The 25,259-nt window shown below is 41.4% G+C and overlaps 1 protein-coding gene across 1 annotated transcript; it reads right to left on the reverse strand.

Moving 5' to 3' along the window:
• Positions 1-4,272: 4,272 nt before the first annotated feature.
• LOC117512917 (polyhomeotic-like protein 2) lies at positions 4,273-24,630 on the reverse strand. The gene is made up of 7 exons (XM_034173143.1): positions 24,458-24,630; positions 23,433-23,595; positions 23,019-23,115; positions 19,374-19,479; positions 6,629-6,755; positions 4,919-5,153; positions 4,273-4,794 (listed from the first exon to the last, which is right to left on the reverse strand). Exons 2-7 carry the CDS (start codon positions 23,568-23,570, stop codon positions 4,640-4,642), a joined length of 858 nt encoding a protein of 285 aa, XP_034029034.1. The 5' UTR covers positions 23,571-23,595; positions 24,458-24,630; the 3' UTR covers positions 4,273-4,639.
• Positions 24,631-25,259: the final 629 nt, after the last annotated feature.

Consider the following 25,259-nt stretch of genomic DNA (forward strand, 5'->3'; position numbering starts at 1 on the left):
TGTCATTTTTGTGAGACACAACACAAAGTTAGCAGTAAGCAGCTAAAGGTAGCGTGACCTTCACAGACAAATGGTCACCGGCACACGGAAGCAAAGTGGATCGCCAGTAGTCAGGTTTATGATTAAGACAAACGTGTGAATTAAGGCTTTAATGTGATGTTGGGAAACAGGCGTGTGCGCTGAACACACAGCGCAGAGAAACCAATCTCCCAACACGTTTTATGACATTTTAAATCTCAAAGTCTGACTTTGAGGTTTAAAATGTCACAGGTGTCTCGGTGGCTTCCCTCACTGGACTGTTTTCTGTACTGTGTTTTAATTGCATCACATTTGGATTTCATTTGAAATTTCTGTCAAAACAGAACTTCTCTGAATTTTATTTTTTTTATCTTGATGTATTTTTGACACAAACTCAAAGTCCATTTCATCCACAGCAGATTTTAAAGCTGAACAAATTTTAGAGTAAAGCTATTTTAAAAAGAAAGTTTTCAGTTTTTACCTCCTGAAACCAGTTTCAGGCTCGTTTACACTCAACATTAAATATGGACCAGAACCGTCTTTGTGTCTAAAAAGCTTGTGGATGAAGCGGATCAGTACCACTGAACCTCACGGGGGCAGTGAAACCCAAGTTCAGGTGAGACTCAACCTCATCGCCGAAAAAACAGTAATGACGGTTGAGCGTTTTGACCCGTTTTATATATAAAATCTTGTGGTTTGGTGTTTAACATACGGACCTAATCCGTCTGCACCGCTGCCTATGCTTTGGCTTCTTTTGTGGTGGAAACATTCCATGACCATTGCCACGGAGTGCAGCACCCTCTAGTGCAGGGGTAGGCAACCTGTTCCAGAAAGAGCCATGAGGGTGCAGGTTTTCTTTGCAGCCACTGACTCCACCAGGTGATTTCACTGATTAACTGATTCCATCTGCTCAAAGTGATATTAATCAGTAAAATCACCTGGTGGAGTCAGCAGCTCCAAAGAAAACCTGCACCCTCATGGCTCTTTCTGGAACAGGTTGCCTACCCCTGCTCTAGTGGCTGTTATGCAGAACATCGCCAACATAAAGAGCGTATGGAAGCACGTGGTCAGTGGCAGTTACCCGACTGACATGCAGATAGATTTAAAGACGTAGAGATAAATAAATATTAGAGTAGACGTAGTCACTCACTGAAGCAGCCAGTAAAGCAGGGGTGGGCAACGAGGGCCAAGACACTGCATGTTTTCCTTGCAACCAATCACCTCAGCAGGTGGGTTGCTGATGAGCTTCTCCCTTGAACATAAACACCTGGTTGTCAATGAAATCACCTGCCGAAACACCTGACCATTAATGAAATCACCTGCTGAGATGATTGGTAGCAATGAAAACCTGCAGTGCTTCGGCCCTTCATGGCACATGATTGCCCACCCCTGCAGTAAAGAGTGGCGCTGTCCGGAACTGAATGATGTTACAAAATACAAACAATGAAACATATGGGGATGGGATCCTGTCTGGACTGGTGCTATTTATTATGTGGATTTTTGAAAGTGTTTTACATCAAAAAAAAAAAAAAAACTGTAGATGAACAGCGACTGACAGGAAGTGAAGTCGGCGTCACTTCCTGTCAGTTTGTGCGTCTGTGACCAGAGAGAATTCTATTATTATCATCAATGTGGGTTTATGTCAGAGAGATGCTGAAAAGCTATCATTCAAACTTAATGTGTTCAAATTTTATAGCTGCATGGATAAAAATGAAAATAATATTAATCATATTAAGGGGCTCATTTACACAGCGGCCCCTTTGAACTGTGACTGGTGACTCGTCACGTTGGAGAAAAGCGTAGTCTAAATCAGTAGCATCTCAATGGAACCTGCGCTTTGGATTTTTGTACTTTTTGCCACGCCCACCAGCCGGTGGGTTTCAGGCAGTAAATTTATCTGACGGGTTTGTGGATCACAAACCTGTGAAAAGACGACAGATGAAAATAAAGAGGGAGGAGCTCAGTGATCCCTGGAGTGAGGCAGGAAAAGTATCAATATGATGATGCAAAAATCAACTCTGAGATATGAGAATTGATTTTTAAAGTCCAGAATTGATAGAATTCAATTTCAACTGCTAGCTGAAACAAGGTGGAACTGCAGTATTGCTTTCATCCAGGAGAGGGTGCAAGATATTGCAGACGTTGAGCAAACATTTTGTTCCAGTGTGTTTAAAGGTCAAGACTGCTCACGAAGTGAACGCGTTCAGGGCGCGAGATGCAACACCGAGTCCAACTTAACCCCACATCACAAAAGCGTGTTGCAAATAAAACACTATTATTGTTCGCTGCATGATGCACACGCGGCCGTCGGGGGTGGGGGGGTTTAATTTACTTTTCCCTGCATTCTAACCATAAAAAAAAAAGCAAACAAAAATTACATTCATCCAACTTCTGTACCCGCTTACTCCAACGGGGGGTTAGCCTATCCCAGCAGTCATAGGTCAAAAACAAACAAGAAAAGACTTGTTTCTCAGTGAATGGTTTGTTCAACACTTCATTGGTGCACGTGGGTTCTGCAGATTCAGCTTCAGGTTTTAAGTGGCACCTCAATGTCCATCTCCATTTAAAAACTTTGGAACAAAAACTACTGGTGATGTTTTTATGAAAGCGTCAGTAAAGCTCAGGCTCACACACAGCAACTTTCACAGGAACACTTCACCTCAGCGTCAACGTGAAGCTGCAGAGCTGCTGATGCAACAGACATAAGTCACACCCTGCAGTCTCTACGCTCACAGTATAACTCAGAGGTGTCTGGGAGTTTTGGTGGCTTCCCTCACCAGTCTCCTCCTTACACAATCACTCAGTTTTTGAGAACTGTGCAGGACCACGGCCACCACATGATGATATGGACCGCTTCTTGTCTGCAGTAAATTGTTGACTGATTTTTGTTACTGAGGCGTCTCTGCACACATGTAATTGATTATTTTGTGTTTTATATACAGAGCATCCAGAAAGTCTTCACAGCGCTTCACTTTTTCCACATTTTGTTATATTACAGCTTTGTTCCAAAATGCATTTTTTTTTCCTCAAAATTCTACACACGCTACCCCATAATGACAATGTGAAAAAAGTTTTTTTTTTTTTTTAGATTTTCACAAATTTATTAAAAAAACCCATAATAAATCACATGTACATAAGTATTCATAGTCTTTGGCATGAAGCTCAAAAGTGAGCTCTAGTGCATCCTGATTCCCCTGATCAGACGGAAGCCACTCCTTAGTAAAAGGCACATGGCAGACCACCTGGAGTTTGACAATAGGCACCTGAAGGACTCTCAGACCAGGAGAAAGAAAATTCTCTGGTCTGATGAGACAGGGGAGGTGATGGTCTAGTGGCTAAGGTGTTGGGCTTGAGTCCAGAAGATCATGGGTTCAAATCACCACCTGACTGGAAAATCACTAAGGGCCCTTGGGCAAGGCCTTTAATACCCTATTGCTCCCGGTGTGTAGTGAGCACCTTGTATGGCAGCACCCTGACATCGGGGTGAATGTGAGGCATAATTGTAAAGCGCTTTGAGCGTCTGATGCAGATGGAAAAGCGCTATATAAATGCAGTCCATTTACCATTTATTTACAAAGATTGAACACTTTGGCGTCATGTTTGGAGGAAACCAGACACCATCCCTACAGTGAAGCATGGTGGTGGCAGCATCATGCTGTGGGGATGTTTTTCAGCAGCAGGAACTAGGAGACTAGTCAGGATTGAGGGAAAGATGAATGCAGCAATGTACAGATACATCCTGGATGAAAACCTGCTCCAGAGCGCTCTTGACCTCAGACTGGGGCGACGGTTCATCTTTCAGCAGGACAATGACCCTAAGCACACAGCCAAGATATCAAATGAGTGGCTTCAGGACAACTCTGTGAATGTCCTTGAGTGGCCCAGCCAGAGCCCAGACCTGAATCTAACTGAACATCTCTGGAGAGATCTGAAAATGGCTGTCCATCAACGCTCCCTATCCAATCTGATGGAGCTTGAGAGGTGCTGCAAAGAGGAAAGGACCAAACTGCCAAAAGATAGGTGCACCAAGCTTGTGGCATCATATTCAAGAAGACTTGAGGCTGGAATTGCTGCCAAAGGTGCATCACCAAAGTATTGAACAAAGGCTGTGAATACTTATGGACACGTGATTTTTAAGTTTTTTTATTTTTAAAAAATTGGCAATAAATAAATAAATAAATAAATAAAAATAATAATAATAAAACTTTTTTTCATGTCATTATGGAGTGTTTTGAAGGGGGGGGGAAAAAAAAAAAAAAAGAATTTCATCCATTTTGGAATAAGGCTGTAACATAAAATGTGGTGAATGTGAAGTGCTGTGAATACTTTTGGACGTCCCGTAGTTTTGTTGTTTTAGAACTGAGAAACAGATTATTTTCGTCAAAAGTCTGATTTTTGTAACATATTTTATGTCACAAAAGCCTAAAGAACATGTAAAAGTTCTGTGTGTGTTTTTTTTTACCGACACTGTAAATCTCAGAACTGATGTCCTCGTGGTCAGCGGGCTACGACACAGTATTTGGGCTGTTAGCTGAACTTAATGCGACATCTTGAACTCAGCCCGTTTGCGCGGCCGTGGTTGAACAGCTGCTGAGCGCATGAGGTGAAGTGTTCTCTGAGGCTACGAGTCTTTCAGCATGCTGATCTGGGCAAAGAGCTTGAGTGCAGGACCAAGTTTGATGTTCATGGTTCCCATGAGGTGGTCCTCCTTCAGCAGCATCAGTGCCTGTCCGTCAATCTCCTGTGAGCGAAACTCCTCGGCGATCTCCAGACAACCTGCCACGACGACACAAACACAGCTTTGACCACCCAGGTCCTGGAGCACAGAACCAACCTAGAAGACGAGCAGTCAGTGAACACACTGTCCAGTACAAATCCCACACACACCGTGTGGTCCCACCTGGAAGGGAGCAGATGAACTCAAAGACATCCTCCACGTTCCAGCGGCTGGGGTCAGTGGGCAGGAAGCCGTGGGGCAGGTCGCAGCCTTGGAGCGCGGCCAGACGCTGGACCCCGGCAGGAGAGGACGGGGACGTTTTGTAGCTGGACAGCTCTGAACACTGGCTGGACTCACCCACAGCGGGGTGACCCGAGGAGAGCGCGGCAGCAGCAAGTTTCTGGACAGATGAGGGATACTAAAAAGACAGACTGGCACAGTTACCAGGGTGTTTGTCACAGCTGCAGATATCTGTGTTTGCAGACCGATCAACGATGAGCTCGACATGTTTTATCGAGCAGGATTTGGATAACTAACAGAGACTAGGGTTTGATTCCAGGTGTGTGCTTCAGGTTGTCCACATCCGTCCTTGTAAAAGACATTTCACCTGTATGGTACCAGTCACGGGCAGCACCGTGGCTTAGTGGTTAGCACTGTTGCCTCACAGCGAGAAGGTTGTGGGTTCAATTCCCATGGCCTTTCTGTGTGGAGTTTGCATTTTGCATGTTCTCCCCGTGTTTGCGTGGGTTTCCTCCAGGTGCTCCGGTTTCCTCCCACATCCGAAGACATGCGGGTTAGGTGGATTGGAATCTTTAAAATTGTCCGTAGGTGTGTGTGTGTCTGTGTTTGTTTGTCTATTTGTGGCCCTGCGACAGACTAGTGTCCTGTCCTGGGTGTACCCCGCCTCGCGCTCTGACTGCTGGGATAGGCTCCAGCCCCCCGCGACCCTTATTGGACTAAGCAGTAGAAGATGGATGGATGGATGGATGGTACCAGTCACCCAGCTGGGTACGGGTACCGGTGTCGCCAACCGAACAGTCCCCCCTAAAAATCGCTCCGCCCTGCTTTCACTGCACATTCGGCATCAGCCGCGCTTCACCGATTGTCATTTCTGCTTCAAACTGCCTCCAGTCATCTATCTCAGCCACAGATAGCTGAAGCTTTTCAGCATTATTTCATCATAAAAGATGGAGGAAGTGATCAGAGAGCTGTAGCAGCACGTCTGAGTCTGACTCTCTACAGCCAAAGAGATCAAAGGGAATAATGTGATGATAATCAGATAATTAGATACTCCTCTTTACTGGTGGATCAGATGACAAAAGTAAAACCTCTTAAATCATTCTAAAGTCATTTTGAAGCAGAAACAAGGTGATAATTGGTGAGTCGCTGCTGACACTCTGAAATGACGTTAGCGCAGCAGCACGTCCGAGTCTGACGTGCTGCTGCTGTGCTCTGATCGCTTCCTCCATCTTTTATGATGAAATAATGCTGAATTTATGTGTAAATAATTGTTGTGCAAAAGCTTCAGATATCTGTGGCTGAGACAGATGATGACTGGAAGCAGTCTGAAGCAGAAACTAAGTGATAATCGGTGAACCGCAGCTGATGATGCATGTGCAGTGAAGGCAGGATGGACTGATTTTTAGAGGGGACCGTTTGTTCGGTGACACCAGCTTTGGCTGTGGACGTGACCCGGGTTGTACTCGCCTCTTGTCCTCAGGGAATCGTGACTTTCTCTGGTTCAGGCTCAAAACCTCTCAGTCAGCCCTTGTACACGTGTGCATATTTACCTCACTGTATGTAAAAAAAAACAAAAAACAAACAAACAAACAGACAAACAGGGGGTGGGGGCAGCAGCACAACCCAAATGCCAACACCTGAACACCGGCTCACCTTCTTCTTGGACTCCAGACTCCAGACTTTGTGGTTTCCGTTCAGTGCTCTTTGTTTCTTCAGGTTCTCCACAGTGGACCCTTGGTTGGGGAAGAGACCCACGTGCTTTGTGCAGCCCACGCTGTAGCTGTAAGACAGTTACACACCATCGTTAACACCTTCAATCATCCACACAGGAACAGGCTGAGGACTCCCAAATCAAGGTGCGATTCACTTTACATCAAGTGAAAACCCACCGATGTTCCAGAAACGTCAACCAGGTTCAAAACTACATTACAGTAATGAAAGCAAAATGACCTTTGACCTGCACATTAGAGATTCAGTCTGCGTCCTCACTCACACCTCTGGCATTTCCTCGTTTGCCACACAAATATGAAAAGTCTTCAACTGATTCAAAACACTTCAGCAAGACTTTGAACACAAAGAAGAAAATCTGACCCCATCACATTCCAACATTACAGTGCATTTTGCAGTGAGATAATTTGCACATTCAAATGTTTTTTTTTAATTATTATCATTATTATTATGTTTTCTTTTTCCTGATGGTGGAACTAGAGATGAGCTGCGTTCAGTATTTGTCAATAAAAGCGTGTGTAATGTTAATGTCACACACTGTCAGCCGCCGTGCACTGAATATCTTTTTACTTTAGTGTGTGTGTGTGTGTGCGCAGCTCAGTTCAGCACTTACACACACAAACGTACTTATTTCGTTTCACATGACAGCGAGCTGACAGAACGGTGATCTAACTGCAGCTTTCCTTGTTTTTGCACGTTGTCTCTGAAAGTTTAATTTTTACACACAACAACACAGAGATGATGGTGGACATCAACAAACACAACACTCCACACTTATGGTTCCGTCAGCATGACACAACCAGACTTTTTGAAACATTTTGCATATTCAGATGGAGGTGTGGCCAGGGAGGAGTTTGGTACATGTGCTCGATTCCACGTTCAGTGGGACGTACAAACCAAACGTGTGTGGATTCATGCCTACGCACACTTTGATACATCTGAATATATTTGTGCTTACGCCTGATTCAGGATTTTGGTGTGTGCCAACTTTTAGTACAAAGTCAACGCAAGTCTTTGTGCATGAGGCACCTGGACACTCAAACTCCTCTTTACTGGTGGATCTTGTGCTTTGTACTTTCTGCAGGCCTCCGAGGCCTGCAGAAGAAGACACCACTTCCATCTCTGAATGGAGCTGCACCTCAGACAACAAATACAATATAATTTATCAGCATTAAGCAACAACAAAAACAGAAGAAATACTAAGTTGATCATCGGCCACTAGCCCTAAGCTTCACTAAAAGACCCAGACTTTAGATAAACTTGAGGCCGCGGCCCGCTCCGTTTACTAATAAAATTAATTAAAAGAGTAAAAATCATAGTAACATACTATGCCAGTATGCTAGCCATACGAAAGGGAAAATAAGTGCGTCTTAAAGCCTCGGTCCCACCAAATAATAATCCATGAATAATGAGCCACACATGGGTGTGTCAGAGATTATTTGAAGAATGATCCACGTTTTAAGCTGTCACATATCCGTTACTAAGGCGCCTCTAAGTACCTCACATGTGCCAGGGATCAGCCTCTTGTGAGCCACAACCTCAATAGTAGGGTGTAGTGGCTGAGTTAAGGCATGCTGAGATATGTTTAACCTTCTATTTTTCTTCTATTTTCTTTTCAAAGTAATCCTGGAAATCTTGTGCTGTAAAAGGACAGCGACTTACAGGTGGTTGTCCATGAATAAGTGTTGCCACCGTGTCAAACAAGAACTTTGAGTTATGCTTGTTTTTGTTGATAAAATCTGAGTAACAGATCCACTTTGTAGCCAATGCTGCATGCTTATAGTCTAAGATAGCATCAAGCCACGCAAGGTGGAATACTTCTCATTTTGAACAACGCCATTTTCATTCTAGACCTCTAGCCTTATGCTTGAGGTCACGCAAGTAAATCACTGAACCAATGTGACTATGTTTTGGGGGGGCGTGGTTTTAACAAAGGTGGTGCAATCATGTCAAGTGTAGTTTTGAGCACTGAGTTTAAACTGTCTGAAGATTGTCTACTGCAGGGGTTGGCAAGCTCGGTCCTCGAGAGCCACCTTCCTGACACTCTTAGTTGTCTCCCTGCTCCAACACACCTGAATCCAATGAAAGACTTGTTAGCAGACTTTTAATGAGCCTTTCACTGGATTCAGGTGTGTTGGAGCAGGGAGACAACTAAGAGTGTCAGGAAGGTGGCTCTTGAGGACCGAACTTGGCCACCCCTGGTCTACTGAGTGGGCATTTTCCAAACATGAAGCTATCAGGCAGTCTAGCTTCGAGTTCGGTCGTAGTTGAGGAATTTATGCATCGCTGTAGTGATAAATAAGGTTTATGGCTGAAACGATTACTCGAATAATTGGATTACAAAAAATGATCGAGGCAAATTCTGTGCCACGAAGCTTTGTTTAAACGTTGTAGTGCATATGCCAGGCCTGTGTGTGGTACTGTAATGTCCCCAGAAAAACAACAGAAGACTAGAGCATGCGCTCAGGCCATGTAACAGCTAATAATTTAGCACTTAAAGCTACTGCTTTCCAATGTGACACAGAGTAAAATAAAGCCTTTTAAGAGAAAGAGGGTCCACACTGATCGTCTGAAATAGACTTACTGCTCATTTAAAGCGAAGCAGTGTGTTTGTCTATTATTAAAAAACACACGGTCTGCTCGGCGTGGTGAGTGACTATTGACCCGACGGCCGGATACCCACAGTCGAAGCTGGCTGCTGTTCAGACTCGCACTAAGTGTTTTGCTTTTTCTGGGCAACAGACAATGCTTCACAAACAAGGTAACTTAAAAAAAAAAAACAACTCAAAATGGTTACATTTTACAAGTTGGGGAAAAAAAACAAAACAGAACAGAAAGCCACATCCCATTGCCATTTCAGCAAAATGTCAAGACTTTGGCACAGGGACATTGTGCCATTGCTTAGGGAGAGCCCTGGACTATTGATGTTTAAAAACGCAAAAGTACTTTTCATCCGATTACTCGATTAATCACCAGAATAATCAATAGAATACTCAATTACAAAAATAATCGATAGCTGCAGCCCTAATAAGGTTGTTGTTCCACTAAACATGGCAGCGAAACTGTAAAACTAACAAGTGAGTGATCAGAGACGACCGAAGCAAGAGGAATGATGTCAATATTCGTGACAGCAATACCACGTGTGAGAACCACGTCCAGGGTATTTCCACTAATGTGTGATTTGCAGAGAGGATCAGAAGGCTTATTTATATGAATGTTAAAGTCACCAATAATCAGAATGTTATCTGCACCAGTTGACAAGTTAGAGATGAACTCACCAAATTCATCTAAGAATTCAGAGTATGGGCCAGGGGGCCTATATACAGTGATAAAGTAATATGGCTGAGTTTTATTCTTCTGACTTTGGCAATACGTAGCATCGTGGGCAGAGCGGACAATCAGATGCTCAAATGAATTATATTTGTGATCCCCAACAGCTAATAGATGAAACCTAGATTTATAAATAAGAGCAACACCAACGCCTTGCTTGACATCACAACGGATGTAACTAAATGTGTATGCCGGTGGGCAGGCCTCATTTAAGGAGAGGACAGCTGTAGGTTTAAGCCAGGTTTCACATATCCCAATCATATCTAAGTGGTAATCAATAATTAGATCATTAATCAACGATTTTGAGGATAGTGATCTTATGTTAATGAGACCCAGACTAAGGACCTCAGTGGGGTTGACAGTTGGACTGTTTGGGTTTAGGGGTGGTTCCACAGTAGCATATACTGTATAAGATGCCTGGAAGTAGGTTTAGGTTTGAGATATTCCACACGAGTTGTAGGTAGCAGACACAAAATCTTTGATATTGCTGGAACAACCAATGGGCCATCCTCAATTTCAGCGTCATCCAATGTAGCAATGGGTATTAAGTTTGCAAAGCACATCCCTCGTCCTGCGACAGACTGGCATCCTGTCCAGGGTGTACCCTGCCTCACACTCTGACTGCTGGGATAGGCTCCAGCCACCCGCGACCCTTAATTGGACTAAGCGGTTGAAGATTAGTGTGTGTGTGTGTGAGCATATCCCTCTATGATTTATATGGACACGTCTGCAGAAACAGGCCACAGTATCAACTTGTTTAATTTCCCTCCCTGGCAGATAAACTGCACTATCACCATAGTGGATTTCCTGCACTAATTTCCCCGCTAAGCTAATGGATTCCACACTCACATTTGTCATAAGCCTAACCTACATTTACATACAACCCCTGGCAAAAATTATGGAATCACCGGCCTCGGAGGATGTTCATTCAGTTGTTTAATTTTGTAGAAAAAAAGCAGATCACAGACATGACACAAAACTAAAGTCATTTCAAATGGCAACTTTCTGGCTTTAAGAAACACTATAAGAAATCAAGAAAAAAAAATTGTGGCAGTCAGTAACGGTTACTTTTTTAGACCAAGCAGAGGGAAAAAAATATGGACTCACTCAATTCTGAGGAAAAAATTATGGAATCACCCTGTAAATTTTCATCCCCAAAACTAACACCTGCATCAAATCAGATCTGCTCGTTAGTCTGCATCTAAAAAGGAGTGATCACACCTTGGAGAGCTGTTGCACCAAGTGGACTGACATGAATCATGGCTCCAACACAAGAGATGTCAATTGAAACAAAGGAGAGGATTATCAAACTCTTAAAAGAGGGTAAATCATCACGCAGTGTTGCAGAAGATGTTGGTTGTTCACAGTCAGCTGTGTCTAAACTCTGGACAAACAACATGGGAAGGTTGTTAAAGGCCAACATACTGGTAGACCAAAAAAGATGTCAAAGCGTCAAGACAGAAAACTTAAAGCAATATGTCTCAAAAAAATCCAAAATGCACAACAAAACAAATGAGGAACGAATGGGAGGAAACTGGAGTAAACCGCCTAAAGGAAATGGGATTTACATACAGAAAAGCTAAACGAAAGCCATCATTAACACCTAAACAGAAAAAAACAAGGTTACAATGGGCTAAGGAAGAGCAATCGTGGACTGTGGATGACTGGATGAAGTCATATTCAGTGATGAATCTCGAATCTGCATTGGGCAAGGTGATGATGCTGGAACTTTTGTTTGGTGCCGTTCCAATGAGATTTAGAAAGATGACTGCCTGAAGAGAACATGTAAATTTCCACAGTCATTGATGATATGGGGCTGCATGTCAGGTAAAGGCACTGGGGAGATGGCTGGCATTACATCATCAATAAATGCACAAGTTTACGTTGATATTTTGGACACTTTTCTTATCCCATCAATTGAAAGGATGTTTGGGGATGATGAAATCATTTTTCAAGATGATAATGCATCTTGCCATAGAGCAAAAACTGTGAAAACATTCCTTGCAAAAAGACACATGTGGTCAATGTCATGGCCTGCAAATAGTCCGGATCTTAATCCAATTGAAAATCTTTAGTGGAAATTGAAGAAAATGGTCCATGACAAGGCTCCAACCTGCAAAGCTGATCTGGCAACAGCAATCAGAGAAAGTTGGAGCCAGATTGATGAAGAGTACCGTTTGTCACTCATTAAGTCCATGCCTCAGAGACTGCAAGATGTTATAAAAGCCAGCGGTGGTGCAACAAAATACTCGTGATGTGTTGGAGCGTTCTTTTGTTTTTCATGATTCCATAATTTTTTCCTCAGAATTGAGTGATTCCATATTTTTTCCCTCTGCTTGGTCTAAAAAGTAACCGTTACTGACTGCCACAATTTTTTTTTCCTGATTTCTTATAGTGTTTCTTAAAGCCAGAAAGATGTCATTTGAAATTACTTTAGTTTTGTGTTATGTCTGTGATCTGCTTTTATTCTAGAAAATTAAACAACTGAATGAACATCCTCAGAGGCCGGTGATTCCATAATTTTTGCCAGGGGTTGTAGTAGTGACATCATAGATTACGTGGGGGTTTCCCCTGAGCTGTGTGAGGATGCTGGGAAGGACACAGTGACAGCCAATCAGAGTAAAGGATGGCAAAGTGACATCAGCTGGCTGCTCGCTCCAACAAAATCAACCAAGATGGTGGAAAATACCCCAAAATCACTTATTTCTGTATAAATCTGTTTCTCATATATAGTTGTGTTCAAAATAATAGCTCCCTGTACGAGCACGTGCACTGTGAACAATACACTGTGAACGCTGCACAGTCTATTCCAAATCGGACCATCAAAATTGTTTTTACTTTCCAGAATGTGAAGAAAAATGGAATACTAGGCTGAGCTGCTGGGGTCTCGGTCTCTCTCTCTCTCTCCCTCTCCCTCAGAACGTATTTAAGGATGAAGACAGTAAATGTTGTTCCTGCTGGTTGTTGTGTTTTTGTCTCTGAAAATCTGAGTAAAATGGGTCATTCCAGACAGCATTCAGAAGAACAGAGAACTTTGATTAAAACATTGATTGGCGAGAAGAAGACATATGAAGAAGTGCAGAAAATGATCTGAAATGATTTAAAATGGAACCAAAACCAGAAAGAGGTGGAAGAAAACAGAAACCCACCATTCAAATGGATCAAAAAACAGACAGAATGACAAAGACACAGATAAAGATCAGGTCCAGGAGGATCAAAGAAAGTCTGAAGGTACGTGTGAGTCCTGTAACAGTGAGAAGACAAACTATGTGGATGAATGAATGAAAATGAATGAATGAATGAATGAATGAATGAAAACTGTTTATTTCGAACATTTGATACAACAATTACAAGATAGATCAGTAAAGACAACAACAAAAAAGTTCCTACTGTGTACCCAACATGTCCGAAAAGGGGTAGGGTGAAGCATCAGCTTATTTATCCCTACCCCTTCTTCCCCACAACCAGTAATACCCTTTGCCACATATATACATAGATTCCTACACACCTAAACCGATATCAATATATATACATATACATACACATACACACATCAACATACATACACATATACACATATACATATACAAACATAAATATACACCTACACATACCTACTTACATACAAAATACTATATATTTACAAGCCGAAGCAAAAAACAAAAACACCCTAACCCTCATTACCCTTCCTCCTCCCTATACCCAGAAAAAACCATATTTTTGTACCGCTGTTTGAACTGGTTCATGCTTGGACATTGCTTGAGCCCCAGTCCCAATCTGTTCCACATCCTCACCCCACAGACAGAAATACAGAAACCTTTTAATGTTGTTCGTGCCCACTGATGCTTTAAATAAAATTTCCCCCTCAGACTGTAATCCCCTGATCTGTTAAAAAACATATTTTTAATATTTGCTGGAAGTAAATTGTTTATTGCTTTATACACAATTTGTACTGTTTGAAAATGAACCAAGTCTGTGAATTTTAAGAATTTGGATTGTAAAAATAGTGGATTTGTATGATCTCTATAGCCAGTATTATGAATAATTCTCATAGCTCTTTTCTGCATTACTGATAGTGATTGTGTTGTACCTTTATAAGTATTACCCCATACCTCTGCACAGTACTGTAAATATGGTAAAACCAGTGAGCAGTAAAGAATGCGGAGTGAGTTGTGGTCCAGAATATGTTTCGCTTTGTTTAGAACTGAAATGCTTCTTGACAGTTTACTTTGTATGTTTTATATGAGTCTTCCAGTTTATCTTATCATCTATTATCACCCCCAGAAACTTATTTTCATGTACCCTTTCAATATCTACCCCCTCGACTTGTAACTGAACCTGTATGTCTGTATTACAATAGCCAAATAACATGTATTTTGTTTTACTTAAGTTTAATGATAATTTGTTTCTGTTAAACCATATTTTCAATTTTCCCATTTCTATACTGATCCTCCTCAGTAACTCCTGCAAATCCCCCCCTGAACAAAAAATGCTTGTGTCATCTGCAAATAATACTAATTTTAATATTTTGGAAACATTGACAATATCATTTATATAAATTAGAAACAGTTTTGGACCCAATACTGACCCCTGTGGGACGCCACAAGCATTGTCCAAGCATGATGATGTATATTCCCCCAACTTCACAAACTGTTTTCTGTTACTTAAGTAGCTTCTCACCCAGTGCAACACCAACCCCCTAATCCCATACTGTTCAAGTTTATTGATTAATATGTCATGATTAATTGTATCAAAAGCCTTTTTAAGGTCTATAAATATTCCAACTGAATGTAATTTGTGGTCTATGGCGTTTGTAATCTCCTCAACTGATTCTATTAATGCAAGTGATGTTGAACTATGTGCTCTGAATCCATATTGACTATCAGTAAGTAATTTATGTTTATTTATGAATTTGTCTAATCTATTATTGAATAACTTTTCTAATAATTTGGAAAATTGTGGAAGCAAAGAAACAGGTCTATAATTTGTGAAGTGGTGTCTATCCCCAGTCTTATACAGCGGCACAACCTTAGCTATTTTCATTTGATTGGGAAATTTACCGGTTTGAAATGATAAGTTACAGATGTATGTTAATGGTTCTACAATCCATTCAATGACCTGTTTTACCACCACCATATCAATTTCATTTAAATCGGTAGATGTTTTATATTTTATAGTTTTATATTCCACTGCTGTGAGGAACATTGAACAGGGATTTCTTTCTATAAGATTATTATCCCAATCCTCAGATTGGGAATCGGGAATTTTTTCTGCCAAGCTTGGTCCAATATTTACAAAAAAATTATTAAAACCGTTGACTACCTCATCCTTATTTTCCTTCTTGACATTATTATCAATGAAATACTGAGGGTAACTCTGTTTTTTATTACCATTTTTGATAATGCTATTTAATATATCCCATATTCCTTTAATATTGTTTTTGTTATTATATAATATGTTACTATAATATTCCTTCCTACATACCCGTATAATATTAGTTAATCTATTTTTGTATTTCTTATATCTATTTTCTGCCTCTTTAGTCTTTAGTTTTATGAATTCTCTATACAGTGTATTTTTCTTATTACATGCATTTCGTAACCCTTTCGTCATCCATGGTCGAGCTTGGATTTTTGTTTTCTGTAGTCTTGTTTAATTGGACAATTTTTATCATATAATGATGTAAATATTTGTAAAAAAGTTTCATATGCACTATCAACATCACTTTCACTGTATACCTTTTCCCAGTTTTGCTCCTGTAAATCCTTCTTTAGTGTGTTCATGTTTTCCTCTGTCCGCACTCGCCTGTATTTTATTTTCTCCTCTGGCTGATTCCGCCGATGGTTTCTATTATAAACGATGAAAACTGGTAGATGATCACTAATGTCATTGATTAATAATCCACTCACAGTGTTATTCTCAATATCATTGCTGAATATATTATCAATTAAGGTGGCACTATGGGATGTAATTCTGCTTGGCCTGGTGATTTTTGGATATAAACTCATACTGTACATTATACTGATAAATTCATCTGTTATTTTATGCTTATTTGGATTGAGCAGATCAATATTTAAGTCACCACAAATGAACACAGTTTTTTGATTAGTTTTTGAGAACATTTTTCCCATACAGTCAGTGAATGTTTCAATACTAGATCCTGGTGCTCTATATATACAGCTGACTAATACATTTTTGCTTTTTTCTTCACATATTTCAATAGTTATACATTCTAATAAGTTATCAATCACAGTTGTCATATTGTCTACTATTTTATAATCCATGTTCTTATTCACATACACAGCCACTCCTCCTCCACTCTTATTTTTTCTGTTTACACAATTAAATTCATATCCATCCAGTTCAAAATCCATTCCTTTATCTTCATTGATCCATGTTTCTGATATAGCAATTATGTTAAATATTTTTTTAAACTGACTTAAATATTCTTTAATGTTGTTAAAGTTTGCATATAGACTTCTGCTGTTGAAATGGATTATTGATCATTTGTTATCCGTTCTAATGAGCCGATTAAACTGTTCATCTGTATAATAGCAACAACTGTCATTGATATTTGAGAAGAAATTATTGTCCGGGTCTATATCGTGCTCCAAGTCCAGTACATTGTGGTCTGTGTATTTAAATGTTCTCAGTTCTACTTTTCCATGATCAGCAATCCTTTGAGTTATATCCTTCTTGTCTCCAGATGTAGATGAATAGGTAGTAGATGAATAGGTTCCTCTGGTCTGTGTCATGGTGTTGTGATGTGTTTGTGTCCTCATACCTTATTGGTCATATTTGTCCAGATCCTCGCTTTAAGAAACACTATTGTTCATATTTGTCCAGCTCCTCGATGTTCCTTATTGCCATGACTTTTGCTTGTTCTGGTGATCCGTTCAGTTTGATGAATATTTTACAGTTTGAAGTCCATGTGTGCTGGATTTTTCCCTGTTTCTTCAAGAAGCGTGCTTTCCTGGCGATGTCGGCATTCCGTTTGGTGAGATGTTCATTGATGAATACGTTTGTCCCTTTCAGTTTTCTTCCTTGTTTTAACAGTGCTGTTTTGTGTTTTCTGTTGATGAATCTCATGATGACGGTTCGTTTATCACCGTCATTTCTCCGGGGCAGAGGGTGGCACGCTTCAATGTTATTTAAATCCATTTCTATACCTTTAGATAGGAGGAAATCAGCAACCTGTTTTTCCACAGAGCTGACCTCCTGTTCACTGGGCTCCCCTCCGCTCTCATCTGTTACCGCCCGTGCGTAGGACCGTGGTTTGATATGAAGACCTGTGATGATGACGTCATTAATTCTGGTGTACTGCTCCAATTCAGCCACTCTATTTTCCAGCTGCACCAGATGCCGGTCTTTCTCGGCATTCTGGAGCCGTAATGCCTTCACCTCCTCCACCAGATCCATGATTGATTTCTGTTGCTGCTTCACAACAGAAATCTCCTCTGATAGAAAGTCCAGAGATTTTTTAATATCATCACCTTCCTCCGCTGTCAGAACCTTCTTAGGCCCCATGGTCGGCTTATGAGCAGCTTGTCGATCGCCGATGTTAACAGCCTGCGTTGTTTGTCACCGGGATGGATCTGCACTGCGCTGGTGCCGCGCGGCCTCGGTGTTTCCGCGCTGATGGATCCGCGGTGGCTGCACGAGGCCTCGGGGAAGCGGCACTCGTGACGCGCGGCTCTAATGACGCAGCGCGCGGCCTCAGTGAATTCACCACGTTGGGCGGGCCTCGGACGTTGTTGCTGTCCAGTCGCGGGGCTAAGTTGCCGGTTGAGGTGGTATTCCCACTGTCCGGGTTGGCAAACACCGGCGTGGCAGATGGCAACCACAAACACCACCTCTGAAAACTCAGGTACAAACTTTTTGCAGCTCGCTCTGACGACACGCAGCTCTGACTGACTGTGACTTTCACTTTGATGATGTGAAGACAAACTGTGGACAAGAGGCTCCACAAAGTCCCAACGGAGCAACATTTTGTTCTTTTTGGGCCTCAGCGTCACAGACAGTTTGTCAGATGACCCCAAAAACTGAATCGAAGCCTCAGTCCACTGTGAAGCCAGTGAAGCCTGGTGGAGCGCCATGATCTGGAGATGTTTCTCACACTGTGACATCGTGTCTGTTGATCACATCCCAGGATCAGGGGAGTCATTCCAGCTGGAATCATCAAATGCTCCCCACCTGACCCTCTCATATTTGCATGGAAAAAAGTATAAGACAGGTAATATACCTATTGGACCATATCCAAAATTTCAGATCTCTACTCTGCATACTTTTCTCACAAAAAATTCCTAATTGGAGTAAAGTCAGCCCGTTTTTTATGCATTTTTTGGCGTCATCGTCTAACTGGCCATCTCAACTTAAAATATATATGTCAAGATGTATTTGTGTCATGTCCATAAGATTTTGTAGGCCAACAGTTCTAGTCCTGGAGACACTGTATATAAACTTGCAGGGTTGTTGTTTAATTCATGACATAATGCTGGCTCTCTGGATTTCTTAGAAAATTTGACCTTGTGAATTCTGGAACGAACTTTTCATGTTCACAGAATCCAGAATTTTTAATGCATGACCTTCAAACTTTGCATGTGGTTTGTCATGAACTATGTCTCTAACATTCTGTAATGGGCGATGAATAAGTCCAATAAATGTTTAGATTTTTAGGTCTGACAATTAAAAAAAAAAAAAAAAAAAAAACATTTTGGTGAATGTTTGAGGCCATATATAAAAAAAACACAAATGATACCAAATACCAATGTCAAACTTAAATTTTTAAAAAGATCACATTCTTCAGAACAAAATATAAAAAAATTGGGATGGGGTTTCTGCAATGAATTTTTAAATTAACCTTGTTTTGGAACATTCACGCTTAAGCAAATCTGAAGAAAATCAAGATGTGCAAGTGACATTTATGCACCCACATGGCCCTGCAAGGAGTTACTTCTGGCCCAGAAGCGAAGATCTTTGCTGGGTGCCTCTTCAGCATATCATCATGAAAACTGAACCACCAATTACATCTACTGGTCGAAGATATGTTATTACAGAAAACGTCACAGGAAAATGAAACACTTTCATGGGCAACTTCCACTAGGATGTTGTATGTTATTGTAGAACTTTGTAAGGTAACCTTAACTTTGTAAAATAAAGTATCTCTTGGTTCATATTTGACTTTGCAAAGCTTTTAATTGTTATCTAAATGACTTGCAAGTTGAAATACACATATCCAGCTAAATATCAGTCAAAATCAGTGTACTGATACAACATCCTAGTGGAAGTTGCCCATGAAGACCTGAAGAACAAACGTGTGGATGTGTCCGCTGTGTCTCACCGTTTAGCACACACGGTCGAACAGAACCTCTTGGACCGCTTGAAGATGGAGGCGAAATCCATCCTGCCGCACAACTCGCAGGTCAACATGGGCTGGTTCTGTGGCTCTGACCACAGACACACACACACAGAGTAAGATTCAACAGCCAAAACAGGCATTCTGCACGAGGCAATAGCTGTGAGACAAAAACAATAACAGCCTTGTTTACAGTATTCATTCACTCACTCATTCATTTTCTCTACCCAGTTAAAGGTTTAATGAAGTGATCTGTGTGTTTGGGTTAATGAAGTGATCTGTGTGTTTGGTTTTAATGAAGCTGTGTGTTTGGGTTGATATTCTGACTGATGATGAGCCACTCGTCTCTGACCTGGATTCAGGCGGCTGCAGGATAAAAGTGTAATTTTACTTTATTCATTCAGCCTCCCGCAGTCACGAGTGTCGAGTAAAACACCAAGAAAAGAGCAAAAAGGTTCATCAAAATGCGCCATTTTATTTTAAACTGACCCTTAAAATAACGAGCTGGAAAGTAACAGTCATTTACTAATGAGGTACTTTACAACGTTTACTTGAGTAGATTTCGTAAAAGGGAATTTTTCACTTCATGACAGTAATTGTAGTTTTATTGGCATCTTTCCCCACAGCTGTCAGAGGGAGGATTTATCTCTCAGACGTGATACCGTGTGTTTCCATACAAGATCCATTTCAAAAAACTAAATTCATGAACTGATTTTCCTAAAGGAGGGATTAAAAAAAAACACACACACACACATCCCTGACTTCATTATGTTGAAATGATCCATGGCGCGTGTCCAAATGTCCTCAGACCACTTAATGTTACAAACTGGCTTTGGCCCAACTGCTTTATGTGCAGCCATGACCGCGCCCAACGATGTCATCATTTGCGTGCAATCTAAACTAATAAAACCAAGGGCTTCATATCAGGGATGGGACTGATCCAATCTCTGATCGAAATACCAATCCAACCCGCGACATTTTCTGATACCGGAGAAGAGCCACTGTGAATCCTCTCAACTGCTGTTGCTTGCTCTCTGCTTGTTTACTGCTGAGCGGGAGGAGGGGAGAGGGAGGTTTTCTGAAGCCGGCCTGTTTGAGAGAGCTCTCTTCCGCAGTGTTCTAGCTGTGGTTAGCAGCAAATTTCTGCTCAGCTCTCGGGTTCAAATGGCCTGTTTGTCAAGCCTGGATTTTAAGAATAATTAACTGAATTGTTGCTGAAAATGTGTGCTAAAAAGTTAGCGGCTTCACTCTCCCAAGGCTGGAAAACGCCAGCTCAGCGTGCAGTTGAGGAGGAGGAGCCAAACAAGAGATTCTGTCCGCTGAAAGGGAAAAAGTCTCCATTAAAATTCTGTGCATGAACGTCGATGATACATTTATTTTACAGTTGAAAGGTTTCATGTTTCCAAAAAGTCTGAAATTTGCGCAGCATGAAAACCACTGTTTTTGAGAGGAAGAAAAAGAGAGAGACGGAGGGAGAGACAAAGCAACCGAGAGAGCAAGACAGACAGACAAAGAGGAAGAGAGACAGGCAGAGAGTGCTGTCTTTTCTCTTTAAGTCTATAAATCTAGGCTTTCATCTTAGATGCACGTTCTGGCAAATTGTAGCTCAACTTTCAGGTCTCCTTTTAAAGAAAATCCCCATATAAAATCAACAATAATGATAATAATAATATTAAAGCAAACAGTGCTCTGGTATCAGAATAGTATTGGTATTAGCAGATATCCAAATTCAGGTTATCGGGCTCGAAAGTGAAAAATTGTGGATCAGTGCATCCCTACTTCATATCTGTCTGGGACAAACCTTGGCACCATGAAATGGTCTGTTCTTTGCTTATCACGCTGACACAAACACATTCATCACAAAGTTTTAATATGACACATATTGCTTGAACATAACATGATCACATCACCCGCTTACTAGTCCCGGGTTGAAAAGACTGATTCACCAATTTTTAATCGTTTCTCGATTCATACATCAATATATATATATATATTTATACGCACTCCTCGACAGCGTTGGAACAGCGTCACTGAAAGAAATGAAGCTACAGTTGGGCTGTTCTGCTGTTTCCGAGGGTGTGAAAATGATCATTTCTTTACAATGACTGTGGACCCGCTGGTTCTGATTTAGAGGTATGTCCACAAGTTATTCATCAACCTCTGTCAAAGCTATTTAAAGATGTCAATCATGACAGCCGGGACTCTGTCTGTTACGAGCAAGAAAAAAAAAAAGAATCGTCCGCTGTTTAATTCACGCAGTCGTGTTTTTTTTTTCTTTCATTCCTCATAACGTTCCTTATCTGTGGGACAGTGTGCGTGAAGGTTCTCTGGTGTGGACTGACTTTTCAATCTTTTCCACCCACACTTGCTTTCCCACAGCCGTGCAGACTGACTGAAAAGTCATTTATAACTATGAAACACTGCCTGCATTTTGAGGGTCACATTTTGTGAAGTAAAGCCACAGTTTTTTTTTTTTTTAAGCTTTGTTACAGCCTTACTTTAAACCTAAAAGAAACGAGGCATCAGGCCAAAACACGGAAGCCTGTAGAAATGTACCTGTGTCAGGGCCAATGAACCAGGCACCTCTGGTGCCCTTCACATTGTTTGTAAAATAAAATTACTACTCTATCATTCTGGGAAGGGGATTGGTCCATGCCATCATTCTTATAGCCATCAATTTAATTTATTTAAATTGATTTCATTTATATAGCCCCAAATCACAACAAAGTTGCCTCAAGGCGCTTCACACAAGTAAGGTCCAACCTTACCAACTCTCATTATTAACTACCAACACTTCATTAATTTGCTGGCAAATGTCAATAAAATACTAGTATTGATATGTTGCATAGACAATTAGGTAACAGCTTAAAAGTAGTTCTGATAACACAAACCCAAATCGATATCGGATCAAATCAAATTGAATCGAAATAATCGATTCTGAAACTTAATAAGAATCTGAATCGAGTCGATTCTTGAAATTTGAATTGCTACCCAGCTCTACTGCTTACCATGTCAACGCACCACACTTTGCAGCCAATCACATAGCTCTACTGATCCACATGGCAGGGCAAGGTGGGCGGGCCGAGTGCAAGCTTAAGAGCAGCCTAACCTTAATATTGAGGCTGTTTGCAACGGTGCATGAAATTCTTGCTTCAAGACCCCAAGCGTGAAAACCTCCTGTGGATCAGCAGCTGTGCACTGCTCACTGACTTCATGTCAGATTATTGGCAGGTAACTTAAGGAGCGAAACATGTCAGACACCAAGCAAACACGAGCTACCTGACGTAACTTCAGCTACAGTTTTTATGTTGACTTAAAACATTTTAAGATAATGTACATGTTAAAGTGTTTTTTCCTCTCAGTAAGAGCTGCATGGTCTGGATCCAAGAAGGTCTGGATCCAAGAAGGTCCAACTGCAGCTGATCCTGTCTGCTAGCAGTGGGAAATTGCAGGAACAGCAGATTTTATTAATGCAGCAAGAAAAAAAATATCAAAATGAGCTGAAGAACTAAAAATATTTTTACAGATTGATGTAAGACGAGAACACACTGTAAAAATCAAACAGTTCCACATGTTGTACCTCCAGAGGTCCACTGGGCTGAAAGTAATCACAATAATAAATTTTGTTACCTTTTTCTGAGATCTCTAGTTTTGAACTTGACATGTGGCTTTCCAAATGCTGACTGTGGTTTTGTAAACTGTCCACTGAGAAGGACGGACGCTCCACCTGCAGACACAAGAAAGGACAGAACTCAAAGACCAGGTCAGGTCTGGGAGGACACCTCGGAGTTGGACCACTCTACAGAAGCGCCTCAGGTCCTGGACTCCAGTGATCCCAGCAAATAGCAGCTTCAGAAGAGCCTGTACGATTAGAAAGTCATCAAATGCTGAGGGACTAACCGGGTGCTAGTTTTAGTTGATTATCACCACGGCTCACTGACTGAAATCCGGCGTTTCTGTTTTTTTTTTTTTTTTTGGTGCCATGTGTCTCACCGTGTGATGACAGCGTGATGTTACGGAGCCTCGCAGAGCTCCAGTACTCACAGGGAAGGGTTCAGCACCCTCTTGGATCACGAAGCCTTCTATCAGGTGGGTGAGGATGTGCCGTCTGACCAGCGTCTGGGCTGGTTTTCTCTCTCCATGGTGCTGGGTGCTGCTGCTGTTCCCATTCCCTGAGGTCATGACTGGACCAGGAGCAACCCCTCACCTGTCAGCACAACCAGCACAGCAGACTCACAGTCACCTCATGAGTCCTTGCAGATCAGAACACCAACACCCGCACAGACCGGGAACCTGTGTCTTTGCTTTCTCCAGGTCACACTGTGTGACTTTTTCTGACTCAGATCTTTGACCTCCCTGTATTAATGTATAAAAATGTACATTTTAAGAGTTTTACAGTTCTTGAGTTTTAGGATGCAGAAGGTTTAGCCATATGGACGGACAGACAGATGCCAACTTCTCTGGACAGTAATGACTCACAGAGTCATGTTTTTCAGCTGACCATCACCAGAACCACTGATAATTTGGAACAAAGATTCTGAGTTCAAACCCAGACTTTGACTCTCGCTTCATAATCACGTGACCTAGACTGACCAATTAGAAGTGGTTCGTACAAGTAGAACACTTATCGTCCCCACGGACACATAGGGCTGGCGACGGCCCACATTTAAAACGGGCTAGGACACCTACAGGTCAAACAGGTGCATTATGAGACTCACGGTTTGAGAGGGGGCGTGGCCAACAACAGCTCCTTTTCATTTAAAGCAACACTCACATAAAAAGGCTGTTTTTTATTTTATTTTAAAGCGTCTCCTCTTTGATTCTGTAACATCTGTTTTCAAACCGGGCTTCAGAAAAAATAAAATAAAAATATAACAAACAAACTTTGTGTAAAACTTAAAACGTTCACTGAGTTTAACGTTGTAAAAAAAACAAAAACGAACTTCTCTCTGTCCTGCGCCTATTTTTTGGAGTGAAATGACGCAGAAAGTGATCTTGGAGAGAGTTTTGGGTCGAACAATAGAAGAGAAGAGCGGCTCTTTGTTCCGGAACAAACCGCCGTTACTCACTCAGAAAACGGCCAGCAGCCGCTCCGCCGCCTCCAGCCGGTACCAGAACACGAGTCCAGCCGTCCTCTCACGGCACCGCGTGCAACCTCAGGGGCCCATTCATGTCCAAAGTCCTTCGGCGTTCTGCTCGAGCGGCGGAACCAGAACGAACCCAGCGCGTCAAGCTTCACACGTTCACACGGTCCACTTCCGCTCTGTATTTTCAAAATTAAAGACGTGTGAAGCACTCCAGCACCGACCAGCCCTCAAAGCTCTGTAAGACAATTACGTCACAGTCACACTGTGACGTCAGAGAGTCTGCCAGTGTGTAAACCAGTGCCTTACAAAAAACAAACAAACAAATAAACAGTGCCCTACACCTTTTTACATCTGTTTCTTTGTTTTGTATTTTACTGACAAGGTTTGTCACATTGATGTTTATGATGCATTTATATACTTGTTCATTTTTGCATATTAAAATTTCAAATAAAAAAATTTGAAAGGAAAAAAACTCGTGATTTTTCTTTAGCAATTTTTTATGTTTTTTATGGTGTTTGTCTTTTGTATATCGTCCTGAGGTTAAGTTATTAAGTTAATTCTAAGTTACTTAGAATTTATAAACGTATCAATATTGTTGTTACACGTATTACTTACAGATATATAATACTCAGCTATTTTGGGCTGTTTATGATTTTTAGACTTTGCTGCTTGCAGTTATCAGGAGGAACAGACTGTAAATCAGTGTGTTTTATGAGCTATCCTCGGTGCTATTTATATATTCTGTTGACGTGTACCAAATCTATCTATCTATCTATCTATCTAT

Source organism: Thalassophryne amazonica, chromosome 6, assembly GCF_902500255.1.
Source record: "Thalassophryne amazonica chromosome 6, fThaAma1.1, whole genome shotgun sequence".
Taxonomy (NCBI): domain Eukaryota; kingdom Metazoa; phylum Chordata; class Actinopteri; order Batrachoidiformes; family Batrachoididae; genus Thalassophryne; species Thalassophryne amazonica.